This window comes from Merops nubicus, unplaced genomic scaffold, assembly GCF_000691845.1.
Source record: "Merops nubicus isolate BGI_N331 unplaced genomic scaffold, ASM69184v1 scaffold28888, whole genome shotgun sequence".
NCBI lineage: Eukaryota > Metazoa > Chordata > Aves > Coraciiformes > Meropidae > Merops > Merops nubicus.
Genome location: NW_008625701.1, coordinates 87,372 through 109,630, shown reverse-complemented (window position 1 = coordinate 109,630; position 22,259 = coordinate 87,372). Strand labels below are relative to the sequence as shown.

The window sequence follows — 22,259 nt, the reverse complement described above, 5'->3', positions numbered from 1 at the left end:
GAAGTGCTCAGTTGGGTCCCTGGTTACCTTCAGGAGATGCTCCAGGTTACCTCTGCAGGCAGACTTCTTCCCCTCCCCTTTGGAAATATGCCATCCAGGCTCCTTTTTATCAGCTGCTCTCCTCTGTCCCCAAAAGCAAACCCTTTTTTATTCAACCCTCCCACTCTTTTCTGCCTCTCTCACTCCTCCAGGAGTGCCTGTGCAGTGCCCAGGCTGCTCTCCACAGTGAGCTGTTTATTCGTGACTTTTTTTTCCACTGCAGTGATGGGGAGGTCAGGGTGTGACATATAACAAAAAACAGAGGAGCAATGTGCGTCGTCTTACCAACATGACTGATCTATGTGGTTTAATTGCTGCATAAAATATGCAAAAGCACTTCAGGTCATTTAGAAAAGTTGAGGTGTTTACAGGAAAGTAGAAATTGAGCATAAAAAATAATTACACTTTTCTTTCTTCACATTAATGACTATTCAGAAGAGCTTTTTAAATGTGTCCGTATATGGGCTTTAAGCATTCATTCCACATCAGTATTTCACCTTTTTCCTTAAGTGATTTCTGTATTCCTACTAACCAGCAATCATTTTGTCTGAATCTCATTTCCTCATAATAGCAAACCCATCAATCTCTGCTTTATTAAACAGGGAAGCATGCTTGGAAGCCAGAGCACTCAGATTTGATCAAAGATGTTATGCAAACCATTGATTTTAATTTACAGCAATATCCACTTCTTCCATTATTAACAGCTTCGAATTACTGAGACTGAATAATTAACAAATATTCCTGCTTGATGGTAGATTATTCAAAAGGCAGATGTACAAAAGCACAGCCCAGATGAACATCCTTCCTGCACCTCCAGTGATGCATGCAGCTCTTTGATGTTCCCCAGGAGAGCAGTGCAACAGGGCATTGAGAGAAATAGTCTTTGGAGACATCTCCCAGATGCTTCCAAAACTATTATCACAACAAATGCTCCACAGACAAGTGTGCCATTGACCTGCTGGTCTCTGGTCAGAGCCCTGGGCTGTGGCCAGCCAAGTCAAATGATCCAGGCCAGGATGCCACCACTTTTAGGGCAGGACTGCCTGTGTACACCAGATGGGAAATGTGGGTTTCAAACATTGCCCAGCTTCCTGGCTGAAGCTGATTCACCCCTCAGTCTTCAACAGGGCAATATCGGGTGAAAAAGCAGCTCAGTGCTGGACTCCTTTGGCATTTCCAGAGACTTTGATGAGTAAAACTCAAAATCTCTGTGCACCAAAGATGACCTGTGGTGAGGAGTTCTCTTCATTGTCTGTTCACTTGCACAGCTCTTTGCAGCTGATGAGGTTGGAAGGGATGGAGGTCTCCACACTGGGCAATAGGCTTGTTCACTGTAGAAGATGTCTGGGAGCACAGAGCAGATCTAAGTGTTCAACTTCTATTATGGTCCCTCTCCTTCGTGAACACAAATGAGAGGGAAACACCTGGGATTCTTAGAAAAGGAGATGGAAAATACCTGCTTGCAAGAACAAATCTCCCTTCCACCCAAAACCACATCCCTGTGCTCTGGGGTCTCATTGCTTAGCAAAACCCTCCTGAAATTCAGTGTCAATCTTCTGCACCAAAGCACTGGACTCAGGGCATCCTGACACCCAGTGCCATTCCCTGGGCAGCACGGCTGGCAGCCTGAGAGCTGGTGTCCCTGCCACAGGGAGAGGACAGGGGTCTCTCAGCAGATAGCCTCAAAAACCCAGGCCTTCCCCAAAAAAAAAGAGCCAGCAGGCTTGGTTGCCAGCCCTCCTCCCAAGGTACTGTGTAGTGGAGTAGGAAGCCCCCTCCATGGCCAATGACCAGCTCACTGCTCACCACGGTAGGGCTTAGGGACAAGGGAGCTGTCTCTCCCCCTCTGTACAGGCTGCAGAGTGCAGATGGAAGGTGCTCAAACAGCATAGCGATGAGAATTGTTTAGGAGCAGCAGAAGGACGGGCAAAGCTAGATAAGGCAAATTATAAATCTAACTCTGCCTGGCTCTGTATAAACTAAACCATCATCATCCTCTTCACCACTGTGCCAGCGTGTACGTGCTGCCGTGTGCACACATCCTTTGTGTGGTGATGCTCAGTGAGGTCTGGCGTTGTTTCACAGATGCAGCCACAGAGCAGTGTCAGCCCACTGTGAAGGGTTATTTAGACAGGTCCAATTACAGCTTGGCAGTGAAGGTGCCTTTGATCTCCGCATCCCTGTTGTTCCTCAGGCTTTTCATCCCTCCCAGTGCCCAGTTAGAAGGCCTGTAGCTGACACCTGCCTTGGAAGTTGTTTCTTTTCCATTTCCCCTTGATTTGCATGGTGTCTTCTTCTGGTGATGAACATTATTAGTGTAGGCTCTGGCATTGGTTGTGCCCAAAATAAAGATACTTGGCAAGCATCTGACTTTCCTTAGCTGTGCTGCAGCCATCTGCAGGAGGGCTAGTGATGGTCCCAGGGTGGTCTGTGCAGCTCCTGCAGAGGAGAATCACCTTGTACATCCCACTGTGCACAGCACCTAGGGGATAAGAACTGCTCCCAGCTTCTCATCCTTTTCAAGGGACTTTGCTGCAGTGCAGGTTTGTGTGTCAGCAGCTTCCTACCTCTCCAGACCTCCAATGAAGGACTTCACTTCTGAGTAAAATGAGGTTTTTCAGATTGGATGTATGTGGAGATGGATGAGAGAGGGAGCGTGATTTCTAGCAGGGAGAAGGAGTGACGTCCTATTGGAGGAGCAGCCATGTGGCCAGTGACCAGTTCTGTAAGGTGGCTTGTGATTTTAGAATTAGGATAAAGAATTAGATGCCAATAACGTTTAGTTGAGGAAACAACCTCTGTATGCAATGTAGGGTGGTCACTGGTGATTGAAAAGCACAGAAACTGATGCCATTTGCTTGTTTTGCCTTTATCATGTTACTATGAGACAAAGGAAGAATGCTGCCCAGAGACAGTGTTCACCATGTACTTAGATCTGAAAGACAGACCAGAGAGAGACTGGCAAAAGAATCCACCCAAAGCTGTTATACACAAGCCTGCAGTGATGCAGCCCTTTGTGTCATGAGAGACCATGCAAGGGAGGCACTGCTATACGCATGTAGGCATTTCATCTTCTACAGGCCATTACCAGACAAAATGGTAGATGGGGAGGATCCTTTAGATAAACAGGAGTTTTATTGTGGCAGATGGGAGGTAGCATGGCTGGATCAGTGTAGGCAAATTGCAGGCAGCAATTGCAGTGTAATTGCAAATACTGCAGACACAAAATTCACTCATCGCAGGCATTGTCTAGGAACTAATGACTGAAGGTGTCAGCAAGCCATACTCTCTGACAAAAACTGGGAAAGCAACATTTAGTTCAGACAAAGCCTCGTTGACATTTCCAAATGCACTGAAGGATTTCTCTAGAGCTACCGGCTTCTTGGAGGCTTAACTGCCGTCATTGAAGTTGTGCTAAGTTCAATAGACAACTTTTTCTAATTAAGTGCAAAGTCTTTCAAATGCTAAATAAAAACACACCTTGACTTTGCCTTTTTCCTGTCTTAGCATCTATAATTAGCTTGCACAAAAAATAAGTGTCTTGCTGGCTGACCCCTTCAACATAACCCCAGAGACCTTCCTACATTAAGCAGGAGTGGATTTACTGACATTAGCACTGAAAACGAGCAGAACAAAGGAAACAGAAGCAAAAGGAGCCTTTGCCTCTGGTCTGACATCATTCCAACACAGGACAAAACCTGCTTCCTTAGGTACCCTTCACCCAGAGCCACCCGTACCGCCTCTCCTGGTACACTGCTACCCCAGCAACCCACCTCCAGAAAGACGTGTCTGGCAGTGCTCAGGGATTTTTTTGCCTGAAAACCTTATAGAGAGGTGGGCTACACCTAATTGCCCATGCTATGTGACATTTATTAGTCTCTTAGCTTTAACGCAGGAGATCATCTGGAATTAAAAAGTTCCCTGTGCTCTCACAGGTGAGAAAGTGTAGAGACACACATTTATGAAGTTAGGATATGCAGTTGACCTCGACCTCTTTCTTATTACAGCCATGTTGGTTTTGAGCCTGCCTATCTCCATCGTGCTGTATTGCTCTATGAAACTAGAGTGAGGCCAGGGCATCTCTTTTCCTCTTTCATATTTGCTCATAAGCATCCTTATCTATCTGCATGAACCTATACCCAGTAATGTATTTCCTTGTATAACACTGAAAATCAAAGAATTTGATAAGAAGATATTGTTCACACTCAATATGAAGAGTCCAGCTCCAGCAGGCTGCCACCTGACCCAGTGGTGCAACTGCCAGGGGGCAATAAAGTCATACTCAAAGTATCAGCACTTTTAGGGACAAAAATGAAGGTTGTGATTAAGTGGATGTTCCGCAATGCAGGCTCAGGTTCCTCACTAGAAGCTCATTAAAATTGCACAGGTAGTGGAGGCAGGACCTCAGCAGTCGCTAATGTTTTTCAGCTTTGCCAAAATCAGGGAAATGCAGTAAGATAAAGTGTAAAAGTCTGGAATGTATTTAGTAAATAAAAGTGACCCCAGGGGATGTCAAAGTAAAACAGAATAACAGTTCGATTTTTCAATTACGTGAAAGATGTCCCAACATTAATCCTGGATGCTTGGTACACTGTGAAGAAATTTCCCTGCTGAATTAGTGGCAAGTGCTGCTCTTAACGGCAGTTTATTTCTAGCCACACTTGGTAACATGAAAAAACACCCATTCTCACCCTTGTAATGTAATAGGGAAAGTAATGCAAGCAGTCAGAGGTTTAGGATGCATTTTGTTCTGGATACATAATTAAAAATAGCTTTAAAGGAAAAGTGGCTCAAAATTTTGTAATAAAACTAATTTTATGTGGAATTGAACACTAGTTATTGCATGCTGTGTATTACTTTCCTGCTTTGCAGGCTCAAAAAAAATCCCACCCAGCAAACTAATTTTGAAACATTTAACAAAACATTTGTAGAAATACAGACTTAAAATTTATGTCCAACAGTGTGTTTTCGTGTTATCCTTCCTTTCTCTTTTCTGTTTCTTCATTGGCTGAAATAAATTGCTATCAGGGTGGGGAGAAATGGGGCCCTTCCTTTAAAATTTTTTTAAATTTTCTTTTCCATAACTCTGGAAAAGTTGCCGGGGGTGTGGGGGTAGTTGGGGGGGGTAAGGGGGAAGCCAGACTGCCTCTTGTTCTGTGGCACAGAGTGAAAGGAAGAGAGAACAAGAGAAAAGATTATGTAAAAGATTTCAAAATTTCAAACATTAATTTGAAATAGATATGCTCATACATATTATGAGCATATTACATATATATATATATGAGCATAGATTATGATATAAAATGCTCATCTTGAGGAAAACTTTGGGAAAAAATGGAAAAATTAAGGAAACAAAATGTTCCTGCTTACTGCAGAGATGCTGGACTAGATGTGGGGCTGCTGCTCTCACGCTCAGCAAGACGAGTGCCCATGCCTGGCACCGCAGCGCTGCCCGGGCCATCCTCCCCTCTGACACTGCAACTTCTTTTCTCTTGTTTTATCTTCTGTGTGCTCCCCAGTTCTAGTGAGGGCTTCGGCGTAGCGGAGAAGATCGTGCTGCTCACCTTCATCTCCGCCGTTATACTGATGGCCATCCTGGGCAACCTGCTGGTGATGGTGGCCGTGTGCCGGGACAGGCAGCTCAGGTGAGCCCACCCAACTGGCTGCTTCCCGGGGAAAAATACCCACCTAAAAAGCTGGGGGCATGCCCTGCCACGACGAGGGGTGTCTCTGGCCATGCATTGCACCGTGGTGGTGTCACACTCACCTTCATGCAGCCCACTCGGATTTACACCATGGCGGTGGCATAATTTGACTACCCATCCTCTACATTTTTAATGCTCTCCATGTGAAAAAGCAGATAAATCAATGAAAACCAGAGCTAAGCAGCAATTCCTTGGAGAAGCAGGTTGGCCTCTACCCCTTTTCCATCTCCAGTTTCCTAACAAGCCCATCAGAAAACCACACAGGTCAAGGTCCCATTGCAGTTGTGCTGCACTTCTACAGCTTGGCAAATTGCTGCCAGTTATTTGGGGGCACATGGGCAAAACTGCTGTCTCCAGGCTTGCTGCTACCCCCAGGAGTTGTCAGACCATCCTCAGGAGCAGAATGAGATATTCAACAGCCTCTATTCATACTTTGCGTGGGATTTTTAATGGATTTAATTCTATTTTATTGTTATGATTTAAAAAGTACCCTTGAAGTTAAAATTACAGCTTCAATCTAGATTCTTCTCAGTGATTTCTGGAAGGATTTTCTCAATTTACAAGTTAAATTAAAGTTCCCTTCCTCCACCCCAAACCCTCCAATGCAAGCTGTGAGGCTGAGCCACATGCAGAGGCCTGTGAGCATCTATTTGCCTCTTCCACGTGAGCAGAAAGATGTGTTCACTTAGGGAACGCGGTGGGTATTTAGCTGTCTAAACCAGGAACAAGCTAGGGGTGACCGTATAAAGTGAGGAGTGTGTTAGAGAGGACCTTTTACTGTGATAGGGCAAATTAGACCCAAACACCACCTGAAATCTCCATCCACATGTAGAGGATGCACTGGAAGTATTCCACCCTAATTTTATGGTCTATCTTGCAGGAAAATCAAAACCAATTATTTCATTGTTTCCCTTGCCTTTGCGGACCTGCTGGTGTCAGTGCTGGTGATGCCCTTTGGAGCCATTGAGTTGGTTCAGGACAACTGGATCTATGGAGAGATGTTCTGCCTGGTCCGAACGTCCCTCGACGTCCTGCTCACCACAGCATCAATCCTACACCTCTGCTGTATCTCGCTGGACAGGTATGAACAGAAGAACGTAGAGAATAATGGAGGTTGGACTAGATGACCTTTGGAGGTCCCTTCCGACCCAAACATTCTATGACTCTTAATAATTCTAGCTGTTCTAACTTCTTTCAGGGCTGTTGCTTGTCAGCAGTAGCCGAAGGGCAAAAATGAACCTGACGGGATACACAGAGCAATAAATCTCTCCCAGTAGCTGATTTTGGAGAGAGCTCCCTGAATCCTCATCAGTGTAGAAAAACTTGGAAAAGAATGAGATTTTTATCAATAGGGCAAATCAGTTTCTCAGCTGTTTTGTGGCACCGCTCTGTTTGCGTTACTGATCAGACGTGGCAATGTTTCTTCTAGAAAGTAATGAAAAGGAACCTTAAAAATGTATCCAAAGGCAAGACCTGCAGCTGTTGCAGATGGAGGTGCGTCGTGCGCAGGACGCTGTCCTAGCAGGGACGTTGCTCTCATTACAATGTCAAGGGTTGCTCCCTGCCAGGGGCTGCAGGGGAGGCTTGGCTGGTGAACGCCTTGATGTGTTGTGCTGAGCCCTGTCTTCCCAGGGACTGAAACACTAGATTAACTGCCTTTCTCTCTCTTGTCAGAAAGAAATTTGACATATCTTTAAAGTGTTATCAGAACTGCTCTTCCTGCTGTTAGCAGCAATACAGACAGATGAAAATTGATAGGACTAAATGACACATTTTGGCATATATTACTAGATCATAAGCAGAAAGAGCAAAAAGAGCAACCCCCCTCATATTTTATGGGCTGTTTTTCTAAGGCAACCATTTGCACATTTGCTATCTGCTAGCAAGGAGGTAAATAAAGCCGGTGAAAAGGGTGTGTGCATAGGCTTTGTGGGAGATCCTAAAACCTTACTTTTCTTTCAAAGTTTTCTTGCAGAATTAAAATGAAGCCAAAATCCTAAATAATTTATGGCAAACAATTCTGTTTTACTGCTGTCTGCAGTGTTTCAGGGTAAATGGCAGAACTTTCCATACAGAACAGCAAGAATTTTTCACAGGATAAACACTTAAGAAAAAAAAAACATTTTGACCTGCTATTTCAGTAAGCAATATTTAGAGCTTTCATTTCAGTTCTGATCAGAGATTTCAACACTTTTAAAAATATTATTTAGTACTAGTAATATGGCCAAAATGACCGTAATCATTCTTGTCATCATAACAATTGATACTTAAATAACATCTTTCATCTGTACCCAGCCAGATTTCAAAAGATACTTGATTAACTTCTCCACTGATGGGGAGCACCTCTTCTTTTCATGGAAGAGAGGGGCACTGGCACATGCAGTATCATATCCAGAGAGAAGATGATGAGTAATAGTTACAGTGTATTTCCTCATCTGGAAGTTCAAATAGGTGGGACACAAATAGGAAGCTCATTATCTTAAAAACGTTGACAAATTGCCACTTTGAGCCCATTATCGTAGGCACTGTGCTCTAGATGTGGCCTTATTATATAAAATGTTGGGGTTTGGTTTTTCAGACTCTTAATTAAATGTAGGAGGTTGTGTAAAGAAGGGAACAGGAAAGGAAAATACTGTTTTTTTTCCCCCCTCCCTCACTCCCTGATTTTTGACATCCTCAGGGGATGGAGATGTGGGGTGCACAGAAGGGAGGTTCCCTCCTTTCTCCTGCCTATGCCACCCTTTATCACATCACAAGCTCCTTCTCCTGCTGCCTGTACCCATCAGTCCCCATGTTCCTTGGACAACCTCAGTTGGGGGTGGCAAAGGGGTTTGGGGCAGCCTTAAGACCACAGCTGTCGAAATGCGTGGCTCAGGGTTCACTCTTTAGGAATACAAAACAGAGATCACAGTTCTGCACAGGAAGATTTTCTTTATGTAAACAGCCTTGAGCCAGAGTACACAAGCACCCAGCTCAGTAGAAGGAACTGGAAAAAAAAATCCTAAACCACGATAGCTGAGATTATTCTGTACACAGTGAAACATACAGAACAGAGTATGAACACTTGGAGAGGACTACAGCTCTGCTCTTCTGTGCCCTTTCATTCTCTGGCCCAATGAGTCTTGAATTCCCTCTGCCAGAGTCAGAGCTGCCATAGCAAAGGCTGAGCCTTGCTGCCTACAGGAATGCATAGACAGGGGTTCCTCTGTCTTTTGGACCAAGAGAAGTAGGGAGCTGTGCCTGAGGACCCCCACCTCATCCCTTCATCCCAAGCCAACGCTTTTATCACTAGAATGCTACACAGAAGAGGAGAAGGACTGTCTTGAAACAGAGTAAGAGCTGTAGCCGTGTTTTGGACGAGATGTTCTCTCGGCTTGTTCCGTTTGTGTTCTGAGAAGGTTTTGGCAAAGTGCAGCATCCCCTTGCACTGGGGTGGGTCTGAGTGTGATGGGCACCTCACTTGAATGAGTTCCACATTGGCATCACTCTGTTTAAGTGATAGAATTATCCTGCTTTTAAAGATTTCTCCTTAATGAGTGCGTATTTGAACCTGTTGCTTGTCCAGAAGCATTCTTTCTATTTCTTCAGGGTTAGAAAGATTCTTTAAATTAGAAGAAAAAATAGACACACACACAGAGGCTAAAAACCCACAACATCCACTAGTCTTGATGCCAAATTCATTGGAAAAACTGATTATGGCTCTGAATTTGAAGGAGCTGGAGATTATCTTAAGTGTCACAGCAAAATATTCTTCTCAGAAAATGCCTGTAAACATCTTCCTCGTGAACACACTGACAGAGGTAAACCTGCCAATATTTGTCAACCCCCAATATTGGCCACGTTAGACTAAGCAGCAGCCAAATTTCTTGTGAAGAGCAGGAGGGTGAATTTGTTACTGAGTGATGGGTGTGCTGAAAACCTCTGCAGGTTCAGGGGTGAGGGAGCAGAGCTGCACTGTTAGGATACAGAAACACAGTGGCAATTTTTGACAGCTGACAAACTTGAAATTGCCAGATGTCAAGGAATTATTTGAGGACATACAGATACTTCTCTTTCACATGTGTTTACCATACATGTGCTGTGCTTTACTCTCCAAGAGCAAAAGAGAAGAGAGAGAGCAAAGCTCAAAGAGAGAGAGAAAGGGTTCTCCAAGCTGGTGGATGCGTGTGACCTGACGTGGATAATTATTGCAGCCTTTATAATTTGTTTGCTGCTTTCACAATGAAGAATGGTGCCTCTGCGAACTAGCTGCAGAGCTGATCTAAAGTTTAGGTAGTTCTCTGGTACTCTGTTTTTCTTGTTTGTCTTCTCAAAGTGGCTTGAGATTTTGTTAGAGCAATGACCACCACATACAACACCATTAGCAGAGTACTAACAGCAACATCCCTGAGACAGGTTACTCCTCTCTACAGGCACTTGAATTTTCCATAGAAACTTTTCTTTATCATCTAATCTCTACAAGGTGTATATATAACTCTCCTAGCCACTCAGTCTTGCTGCAGAAGTTCATCTTGGATAGTATTTTGACTCCATGACTAATTCAGAGCTTTGTTACTGACAAGAAAAAAGCCAATATTTCATATTAGACATTTCATAAGGTGTGTTTCTTCCCCCAGTACAAAAAGGCACAGTTATGTCTGTGTTTGCTGACAGTGTCAGCTGAAAGAAAGCCCAAGATCTCTCTGTCTCATGTGAAGAGGAGAATCCCAAGTCATCTACATGGCTTTCATCACTTTCTGTTTGATCAGACACCTCAGTATGAATCTGGTTGAGCCCCAAGACTACAGACTTCTCGGTTCTCCCAGGACAAAATGCCAGGTTCAGACCACCCATGATGGTGCTCGAGACAGACCAAGGTGCCTCTGTAGCACTGGTCTAGCTCTTCTGAACTGCTGTAAATGAAAATATGATGGAGGTAGGTCAGTCCCTAGTCATCTTCCTCTCTTAAAGCTATATTTCTTTCTCTGATTGATTGACTGACTGATTAATGTGACTTTCAAAATGCAACTTAGTAGGACATCAGTAGGGTACTGTAGCCATTGCTGAAGTGGTTTAACATCCACCTGGACATTGTCATTGAGCACAGAAACTGTCCAGATATGACCAGGAATTTCTGTGCTAATTCAGGAGCCCTTTTGTGTCCCAAGCAGTCTGTTTAAAAGACTTGCTTTCTTCCTGAATTACCACTGTACATGTTATTTTACATTCCTGCAGTACTTGCTCACTGGCACTCTCTGGCAGCCTGATCAGGGAAATTGGAAAACATGTAGAAAAGCAATTGCTTTCCACCATACAAGCAGCAGACCCAGATGCCTACAGATCTAAAATGTGATACGCCTTATCTAACAAATCAGGTATAAGCATTCACAAAGACAAAGGCCATTTTTTTTTTTTTTTTCCCTCCTGGGCCTGTTAATAATTTTCTGTTTGAAATGGAACCCCTCCATCTCTCAGAGGAGACATTTGGATAGAAAAAGACAGGGAGAATGTAGACATTTTGATTTTGACCCTTACCGCATCCCTAACGATGTGCCATGGTCTCTTCCTTGCTGCATTGAGTGGGATATCACACTGGGACTATGTCATGCTGTGGGTCACCTGGAGCCAGTGACAGTCCCACTTCACTCCTGTATCCCTTTCACAGAGGTAAATAATTTTTGTTGCCATGAATTTGGCAGCTGTTCCAAACTTCGGCAAGCAGGACAAGAGGAATTTTCAACACAGCTTGGGTGGAGCAGGGGATACAGAATAATAGATCCATATTTCATACCAAAAAAAGGCTAAACTCCACGTTTTAAATCTGCCTTTTTCTCTTTCCCAGTGTACCAGCCCCTTGCCGTGACTGTCCTGGGAACATCACTTTGAGGTGTGTTTTGGTCTGTGATCATCCTGAGAAGGGCAAGGAGAAATTTCCACCTCACTTCATGTCAGTGCTAGAGAGGAAAAGTGGAAACATCCACACTTCAGTCACATTTGAATAAACACAAGTACAAAAATTTTCAACATTCCTCCTCTTTCTTGAGTACTTTGTCAATTTTTAAAATCTCTTTGCAGACTGACCTCAAAATGTTATGCTGATCCTGTTGCACGTTTGTTAAAATATGGGAACCTGACATCAGGGTTTAGTAGCCATTAATGACTTGACAGAGTAACCGTCCTCTAACCCCAATGAGCAGTGTGCCCAACACGTGCTGCTCACATCTGGGATTTACAGGCTAGCAAAGTCTTCTGATTTCCAACTGCTGTGCCAGATTTCCCCTTTGGGACTTGGACTATGGGCTTTCAAAGAGTATCTCTCCCTTATCCTGTACAAACATGAGTTGAGATTTGAAAAGACTTCCAGACAGCTTAATTTTTGCAGAATTCTGTGATCAGACCCAAGAAACTTTCAGGTCAGCTCAAAATACTCTGATATGAATAAGAGCAACATCTCTTACATGTCTGTCTTTTCATCTCTTGTCTGCAAACCCTCAGACCTAGACTTTAAAGGTTGCTAGCTGAGACAATTTTTGGTTGTTTTTGTTTGTTTGTTTGTTTGTTTGTTTTTCAAAGTGAGAACTGTCTCCCAAATAGTGTTCAGAGGACAGAACAGATGAGGAGATAGTGATGGATGGCCCTAAGAACTTCAGAGCAGGTAGATGAATGCCTGGGTTTCTGTACAGGGAGGGTTGATTCAGCCCATGCTTGACTTGTTCTCCACCACCACTGCTCCACCCATCCTGGCAGCTGACTTGGAACCAAGGCCCTTGTGTTCCTTCACACTTCATGGGAGTACGCTTCTTCTAGCTGGTGCTTCTGTGATTCAAATGTTTCCTGCCTTTTGTTTTATTTCAAGCCATCCAACTGTGGGATTTTTTTTTTTAGAAAACTGGAAGGTTAATGTAATCCTGAGGACTCAATTTGGAGAGTCATTCTCTTCAACATTTTCAGAAAGTGTTGCTTGAAGAGACTTTTATCTGATAATACCTTGTGTGTGTTTCCATTACTGCCTCTGAAAAAGAAAAAAAAAGGCTTTAATTCTCAGAGGCATTTGAGAAAGTCACAGGATAAACTGATCTTACTGGTCAGACACAGGGAGCAGAGTACTGCAGAGACTTAGAGATACCCTCAGTCTCATCTGAAAAAGTGTTTTTTCCAAGGTATCAGAGATATCACAGGGCTCACTGAATCAATATTTTGCTGCTACTGGGTTATGCTTTTTCATCACCTCTTTGGTATTCTAATATAAAAGAAAGATTTAGCCTTGAATTATTTATATATTGCATGTTTTATGCATACATTTCTATTCTTTGTGCCTATGCAATAAAAATAATTGCACTGCATATAAATAGACCCAGAAGCTATGAGAGAGTCTCCAAATACAGTTAACCTGTCAGGAAAGGCAATTTTCTTCTCCAATATTTGCAGTGAAATTTGCAATACAATTACTTCTCAAAGTCTTGGGGAAAAGAGAAACAAACAGGTCCTAAATGTCTTTATTCTTGGGCTTAGACGGCACCTCTGCTTGTCATGCAACCAAAACATCCTGCACCCTCTCTCTGCCTCCTCCAGCTCTCCTGACTGTGTTGCAGCTGGTGAAGCTCTCCTCCAAGTCTGTGTCTAGTGGGCAATAGGTACACTGCCTGGTGTGTTGGAAACACTTGCAGATCTGCTGTGTAACACGCAGCCCTAACTGCGTGTTTGTGTATTCAACACTAGTCTTAGTGGAATTCAAACATACTACATAATCACTGCTAAATAGAGGCTAAACCAAAGCAGATGTATCCAAAGAGTGTTGGAGCACCAGAGTGACAGATGCTCGTTGCACCATTTACAAACATTAATTAACATTAATGTACTGTTCAGACATCAAATTAGCACAGTCCCTTGAGAGAGGTGATGTTTTGGATTCCCAAACCCCACTGCTCTGCAGAGGCAGTCGGTCTGGAGGAGAAGCCCTCATGCTGCATGGGGTAGGAGGGCAGGTGGGTGGGGGCACAGAAATGGTGAGGTTTGGGTGGTTGCTGGCTCTGCTTTCCCTGCCAGGTGCCTTCTTGTGCCCAGTGCCCCATCACATGGCTCTCCATGCTTGCCTCTTTTGCATGGTGTTACAGCTGATTCAGCCAAGGCACGGAGGAACTGGCTGGCTTTGCCAAAGGGTGCCTGGGACACAGGGGGGCCTGAGGTTGGGAGCATGGTGTCTTCCCCAAAGATGGAGAGAAAGTAGCTGTGCCCTGTGGTGCTCTGCAAAGCATCTGCCAGCTGGCCAGCAGCTGGGGGAGGTTACTAGTGGGGAGACTAGGTCCTAAACAGCTATCAGTGAGGAATGCTTAGGCAGTCAGCAATCTGATGACATGACACAAATTCCAGCTACAGTTTTGAACCAAGCCATAAATCCCCCATGCCCTTTTCAACTGGGAAAGCATCTGATCTCATACAGCTCCCAGGAGCTCAGGTGGAGGGACAGAGAGGTGCACGGGGAAGGGCTGAGTGAGGGCAAATGGAGCCCACCCGTGAGGGCTGTGGGACGTGACACATGTCACTCTGGAGTTATCCCTGTAGGCTCTCGGCTCAGCAAGAAGACTAACACGGCGTGTGCAGAGTTCAGGTCTGAGAGTATTAGGAGGCATCACAGAGCAGATGGTCGTGGCACAGCCTGAGGGATGCGCTGCCCTTTGTTAATCTTTACAAACCCTCTAGAAGGATGATCATTTATTTTGCCACTGTTGCTGCCAATAACCCTCCACACACACCAACCCACAGGAGGACCATGGAGGAGTCCTCTATCTCCATTTGGCAACATACATTTGTTTGTATTGCTAGCTAAATTTATCCAGTTCCAATTAACTGTTCTCTTTAGCATTTTTCTCAGTGTAATTATCTCAACACCAGCAAGCCATTGTTTTTCTAATAAGAATTTAATTTTGTTAGATATAATAATTTTAGGATTGTTTTTGGGGGAACCAGCAATGCATAACTTTGTTTTATTTGGCACAGTCAGAGATTGTAGCTTACTTGCTCAGTGGGAAAAAAAGAAAACAGAAAGAGCTGTTCTCTCCAATAAAAATTATAAAAATCTAGTTATACAGAGGGCAGAATCTGGTTCTACTGAAATATCAGCAAAGTCAGTAGTGCTCTTTTAATTTCACACAGACACAAATAAATTGAGCTCCTAGGTCCTTGGAGTTCATCACTTGGTCAGAGTTCAGCTAAAGACTCTGGCCAAGTCTGGATTCACTGAGGAAGAGGAGGAGTGTACAAAACCACACTCAGATGTGGGTTGTTTGGAGTGTGCCAAAAGTAGAGCTCTAAAAAGACAAAGAAGGAGATTTTCCAGACCAGCCAAATCCTTATGTATAACTTGCGGCCTGCAAGGAGAAGCAGCATCTCTCTTCTGGAATAAGTGTCCCTGTCATCCCTTCCATCAGTGGAGTTCAGTGTCCTCAGGCTGTGAGCCGGCTGCCTGGGGAGCCTCAGGGAGCCGCTGGAGTCTGGCTGTCTCCTGTTGCATTTCTTTGGACTCTATCTCCTTAGGAACTCACAAACAAATCATTCCCACCTCGGTGTTTTAAGTCATGGTTTAGCAGACATACAGGCACAGAGCCACTATGGGCATGTGTGTTGCAACCTAACTTTGGGCGAGAGCTTGTAGCACCTACAGTTTTCCCACTCTCTTGTCTTCTTTTTTCTACATTGTTGAAGAGGGGTAAAACATGATTCAGTATGAGTACTCAGTAATTTTTCCTTGGCTCCTTTTGGCCCCAGTGATGATAAAACATATGGTATGCATATAATTTTGCACATGCACATGATACCAAATGGTTTTAAATGTGGGCCACCCACAGAACCAGTCTGTTTAGTAAAGGTGGGTGTGTATTTGTCTGTGGTATCTAAGTTGCTTCTTTCAGGGTAGCGTCTACATACCCATAGCTCAAACAAAATTGTATTGCAAACCAGGGAGATATTTCAATTTTTCTCCGAGAGCAAGCAATTATTTAATGCAGCTAAGTAATTATATTTCTGTAATGCCCAGAAGGCAAGTAAAGAGCAGCAGTGTGTTTAGAGCATCACTAAGCTCTGGAGGTCCTTTAGAGCTGAGGACTCCAGGACTGCTCTCTGGAGATGTGCCCAGGGCAGCTGTTCCACTACCATGGGCTTGAGGAGGTGCTTGGATGTCAAGGCTGATGGGTGCCCAGATGTGCTGCATGCTGTACCACTGCTCACTTCTCTTTAACCACAGAAAGTGGTGTATGATATTGGCCCAGGTGGTTATCCTGATTCTTGGACTTTTGATTTCAGTCTTGACAACACATCCCAGTCACAAATGGAGTCTCATTGTATTGATGCTTGATGAGTGTGCAGAAAGTCACTGCCACAAATAGTTGTCCTTGTTATGGATCATAGCTCAGTTATGATGGTGGCAGATCTAGGTCACCAATGTGTTGAAATGTTGATTCTTGGTCTTTCCTTTCTTGTCTACAAGAACTTAAAAGCTATAAACTTGTATTAACCACAGCTGCCATCAGAAGTTGATGGGCTTTTCAAGAATATTTTTTTTTCTACTTTTCTTTTTTCCTGGAAGAAAGGCAGGGTATGACACAAGGAGTGTGTGTGTATGCATAGGATTTTTCATACAGGCAAAATGGCAAAAACAAACAACCATGATTTTTGACATTTATATTTCCATAAAAGCCTTGGGCCAACAGCAGATTCAGCATTTGGTTGTACCAGGCAAGAATATAACTGAGGTTCATTTTCTGTCTGTTTTCTCTTTGGCTTCACAGCTTTCCTCTTATCTGCCATCTCCTGTCTTCACACATACACGAGTTTAACATTAGACCAGCTGTCCATGATCCTACTGCTGAGGAACGTGATATTATGTCTTCTCTACCCAAAGTGCTGAAGGCTGTTAAGTACAAATGTGTGCCTGATGTACGCTCCTCAGGCATTTATACCTACTTTCTGGGTTTATGTGCAACTGTAAAGAGAAGCTCGCTGGCAGGCAAAGCACCAATCCTGTTGGGAAAGGATAAAATATTGCACTCTTACAGCCCATGGGCACTGTATATGAGTGCCTGCAGCAGTTCCTGCTGGTGAGCCATGTAGGAGTATGGGGGAAATTGCCCTGCAGACCAGGGCACTGAATCACTGAACTTTCTGTGGTATTTATAGCTTGGGTGAACATAATAAAAGTGCACTTGCATCCTCTCTGAGATGCTGGGAGAGTGTTTGTAACTGTCCTGGTTTTGCTGGGGCAGAATCCCAGCCCAGCCATGCTCTGCAGGCCGTTAGCAGTTTGGAGTCAGCCAGGGCAGCTGCCCCGAGCTGCCTACAGCTGGATCCCATCCTGTAAATGCCATGCTCAGTATAAAGGGGGAAGCTTGTGGAAGAAGGAGGCAAGCTGTGCTTGGGCTGCTCCTGACTCTGCTTCTCTTCCTTTTTCTGCCTTTTCCTGATCCAAGGACTGCATTCCTGTTTATTGTGACCACCATACATTTCCTGGGCTGAGTATAACTTTGTTTACTTTACACTGGTGTTGGTGTTAGTTTGGCTGTTTCATTAAATGTGTTTCCACTTCAGCCCATGAGTCTCCCTTCCTTTACCCAATCCCTCTTCTCTGCTGGGGAAGGGACAATGAGTGGTAGAGCAACTGCTAGAGTCTAGCTCTGGATACTGACTACATGTAGACTAAACACATGAGGTCCACTTTTGGGAATTGATCCACTTGGCACCAATTGGTCTCCCCCATATCCATATCACTAGAACTTCCTCTGGAAGATGAGGGAGCATCACATTCATGTTCCTTGAGACAGAGCCTGGGCACCAAACTGTTTCATGGAGCCACCAAGTGACACTGGGCAGGTCATAAATCCTCAGTAGTGAGATATATCTGCAGTGGCCATAAGAGCCATAAGTAAGGCCATAGGAGCTATGGATTTCTTCTTTTGAGACATCTGTAAAATGTTAGCACGTGATTCATTCATGTGGCAAATGAGATATTTGCTATAACTGGTACGGGAAAGAAAAAGTATTATAATAACCTTTGCTTTATGGAGCTACTTGAAAGATCTACAGCTCCAGGAAGGGATTCTTGTATTTCCCCTTCAGCAAGGAATGTCATAACAGAGGTGGAGGAGAGAACGTGTTTCACATCATCTGCTTTGCTGTAGGTAACAGGGAAGTTAACATTTTCAAGGAACTGCAGAAACATGGGTCTTGACTGATAATAGTAAGAATTAATATTTAATTCAACCTGGTCATCATATTAATCATATGTATGTACTACATTTTATATTCATCCATCACACTGTCATACCAGTACATAGTAGTTATTCTTTATGAGCAGAGGAAAACAGCTTTAGGTTGCAAGGAAGGAGAAACGTAGAATAAGAAAATGTCTTTATTTCAGCTTTTGACTAAAACTATTGATAATCTTAGAGATCTAATTACTTTTTTCCTCAGTGAATAAATAGCTGCTTAAATGCCCAAACCATCACATACATCAAGTCACCAGCTCCTGCGAAAATTGGTGTGACTTAAATGACTTCTGTTAGCATATACAGATTTCTATTATGTGACCCTTGGGGCCATTGAATGGGGATCCTGCTGAGCTATGGAAAACTGATGGTGTGCTTCTCTGCCTCCCTCTCCATCAGCAGAATTCTCACCCACGCTCTGATTGTGGAACCCTGATAATGGTGCAGGACAGGAGGAACCCAGCTCGACTTTCTGAACATAAGGGAAGTCACAGTAGCAGCAGTTAGCAAAAAATATATATCTGTAATCTTTTGACATGTAAGTGGAGGAAAATTGCTGATGAATCACTAGGAGGGAAGAAATATGAAAGCTTAAGATGTCATTTTTACAGGCATAATTTTTACTCTAATGGCCTTTAATAGCAAACTATTACTAGTGTAATGCTGTCAGCCGCAGCAGAGAGGGAAGTACAGAAATGTAATAACTCAAAGCGCTTGAAAGAGTTGTTTTCCTGCTGTAGTTAATTAGCAATGTATTGTGGTTTTCCTTTTCTGTTTGCTTATTCAACTTGTGAAATGGTAGCTGGTGTCTTGACTTTTCTTTCCCCTTTATTTATTGAATTTCTTCTTTTGCTCTTTCTGCAAATAAAAGTAGTCTCTTGTGACTTGCAGTAACTTGCCATTGAGCCTGTCACGGGAATCCTTTGATGTCCAGCACTGGGCAGCACTTTCCAGCACGTGTCTCTCAGATAGTAAACAAATATGCCAGATCTATCTCCCATGTGTTTAGAGTCAGAAGAACAGTTGCCCGTAATGCCAAGAGAAGCACCATCTGTCTTAATAAGCAGACAAAAATTACTGGAAATACCTGTTTGAATTCAAAGGTCAGTTTATTTCCTGGGGGAAGGAAATCTGGAGAGCAGGAGGAAATCCAAACAAAATAAGCTCTAGCAACACAGAACAAGGTTACACAAACACATTGTGGCTGCCATGAGGAGGGTAGTTATCCTAGGTGCAAAGGAAATATTTATTTTATCCTCTGAAATCGTTAAGATACTGAAATCTGATCCTGATAGTCCTCTTTATCTGACAGATTCAGAAAAACATAGGTTGGAAAGGACCTCTGGAGGTCCATGAAACACCCCTCTGCACACAACAGGGTCAAGCTCATACTTAGATCTATCTTCTTTTACTTAGGTCATTCAAGGCTTTACCCGGTTGAGTTGTGCTTATCTTGAGGCTGTAGACCCTCAGTTGTTCGACTTCTGACCCCATGAAGAAAAGGTCCAAAACTAAGTAAATCCTGTTCATGTAAATTATTCAGCTTCTCCTGCTCCCTTGTGGGAGGGATGTGATGGCCATGTTATTGGGACAGAAACCAGACCCATTGACTGCCATGGCTGTTAGCATGGGCTCCAGGAGGGGAAAATTTCACCTGAGCCTCTAAAAGAACAGTTACTGTCAAATATACCATTTCTTTGGAAGTGAAACTTTTCAGAGGAATAGACTGATTTCCATGCACACGTGAAACCAGAAGAGAATGTAGAAATGATCAAATTGAAATAGTTGAATGCTTGTTTCAACATTTTTCCCCTGTGACATTTTGAATCTTGTTTCAAAGAGACTTTAAAAAAATGTTTTCTTTTGACACTTCGATATTATTTCAGCCCTTTGTGTGGAATATATAATTTGATTTTATCAAAATAAAGCAATTCAGCTGACTCTGTGACTTTTAAAAAAGAAGGCTTAAAAAAATCTGGAAATTCATAGATTTTTGTGCCTGTCTAGCACAAAACTTTTGGTTCCCACTCAAATCTTGGTGAAATAAATAGCACACCTCAAGGACTTCTCTCTAATACATGCACATAAACAGTGTATATATGCGTATTCACATATGCCTTATTTTAATCTGCTGCTGGCACTTAGAAATTCTGACTGGCTTCTCCTCCGTTTAGTGGTCCAGCTCTAGTGTGTGTTTGCAAATCTAATGTCTCTAAGCTGTGATTCCACTGACCTCATAAAATCGACTTCTATAAGCATTCATTAGTGAAGCTCTCTGCACATACACATTATACCTTGATGTTGAGGCTTGGCTCAAAAAAATCTCTGACAGATCATTCATTCTCTTTTTAAATAGTTACTGAAACTGTGGCCACTTGATGCTCATATCCTAAGGGACACAATATTACATAATTTCTGTGCTTAACAAATCTGGAAACTGCATCTACCAGATGATCATTATTCATTCACTAAGAAAATTTTTTCATCAAGCACATAGTTGAATGATATATTGAGTTATTTGGAAGACCTGAGAGTTTATAGACCCTTCTTGTGTCTCTGGACTGCAGTTCCCTCTCACAGCTGTGGGGACATTAGTACTGGCCTGTTTCTACAAAGTGCGCTGAAGTCCAAAAAATCTAAAGGTCAAAAAAATTTCATTGGGAACATGAGACAGACTGTTAGGACCACCAAAAATCTTCAGTAGGGTGATATGGTTACTGATCTGCTATGCTTATGGGCTTATATTAGTTTCAGAGCAACAAGATTTTCAGTCTTGAGTTTGATACACCTGTTTGATGTAGAAATCTGCTAGCAGGTGGGTAGCACAGGGACCAAACAAACAGAAGAATTGGTTCCTTCTTTGAGAAGACATTTTAGTTCATACCTAGTTGTTATTTAAAGAGCAGGGACCTGTTGTGCTATGAACACGTTGGATGTCTCAGGAGGAGCAGGGAGAGCACAGGGCACATCCCCTTGCTGGTAAAGAGACTAGGAGCCCCATGCAGATGTTTGCCCTGTCCTTGTGGCAAAAGGTTGGAACGCAGCCATGCAAGAGGCTGATGCCTGTGAGATAGAAAGGGAACTTAGTTATGGAAAACCACACTTTGTTCTACTGACATTTTCACAGCTTTGAAACACTTTGTTAATTTGCATTAACAGCTTTTACAATGTTGTCAAAATAAAGGTGCATCGCAGTTAGGAACCCCCTAATATTTGCTGAGTTATGGCTCAGTGGAAGGAAGGTGTACTCATGCATCGCGCCAAGGAGGGTGCAGGCAGCCTCGTGACTAAGTGCAGAGGGAAAGGAGAGCTGGACATGAAGTCACTCCTTTGCTCTGTGACCTCAGACAAACCACGGCATTAACCTGTGCCTCATTTTCCCTAGCTGGAAAACAGAAAAATACTGACTTTCCCCTGCAAGGAACTACGAAACCTTATTTAGTCATGCTGTGAAAATATCCTGAGCTCCGTTTGTGAGTGGCAGTCAGTGGAAATGGGCTACAGATTCATTTTTTTTACCTCTATTTTGAAAGGCAGGAGAAATAAGGTGGAGAAAATACAGTTTTATTTAGAAGACTTGGAAGTCATCATTGATGATGGTCGTCCTCTTGCTTTTCCCCTTGCAGGTACTATGCTATCTGCTGCCAGCCCCTGGTTTACAGGAACAAGATGACTCCATTGCGCATTGCTGTAATGCTTGGAGGGTGCTGGGTAATCCCAACATTTATTTCTTTCCTCCCTATCATGCAAGGCTGGAATAGCATTGGCATCATTGATCTGGTGAGTAGGATAAGGAGGTACACCAACCTGGTATCAAATATACTTGGTGCTGTATATTCTTCTTTAAAAAGTAATATTCAAGGAGAAGATTCATGTTATCAATGCACAGGGGCTGCTGAATTTCTAGAGGTTGTCTTTAGGTGGGTTTGAAATTACTCTGTCCTGGGAGGACTGACATGAAAACAGTGGTGGGTCTGGGAGAGAATTTTACCTGCGTCTACTGCTCACTTCAGTGAGTAGTCCTTTGGAAACATGCCAAGCCCTAGCTGGGTCCTGCTGGGCACCTCAAGAGTCCTTGGTTCCCCCTGGCCTCTGCAGCACTCAGGGAAGTGCTGACCATTGCCAGTTTAGCCCAAGGGTCCCTTCTTGCTGTGCCAGCAATGTTTGGAGAGCCAGGAAGCCCAGACTTCCCCAGAAGGGGATGGTGCTTTGGACCAGTCCCATCAGTATCCCCTCTACTGGTGTGAGCCTTGAAGAGGGGGGGAAGGTGAAGTTCCCC

At 43.5% G+C, this 22,259-nt stretch overlaps 1 protein-coding gene across 1 annotated transcript in view; it reads left to right on the top strand.

Moving 5' to 3' along the window:
- Positions 1 to 688: 688 nt before the first annotated feature.
- Positions 689 to 22,259, top strand: part of HTR4 (5-hydroxytryptamine (serotonin) receptor 4, G protein-coupled) — a 23,150-nt gene continuing 1,579 nt past the window's right edge. The window contains exons 1-4 of the mRNA XM_008945776.1: positions 689 to 714; positions 5,559 to 5,684; positions 6,625 to 6,825; positions 21,607 to 21,760. Coding sequence (XP_008944024.1) covers positions 689 to 714; positions 5,559 to 5,684; positions 6,625 to 6,825; positions 21,607 to 21,760 — 507 coding nt within the window. The remainder of the gene's footprint in view (positions 715 to 5,558; positions 5,685 to 6,624; positions 6,826 to 21,606; positions 21,761 to 22,259) is intronic.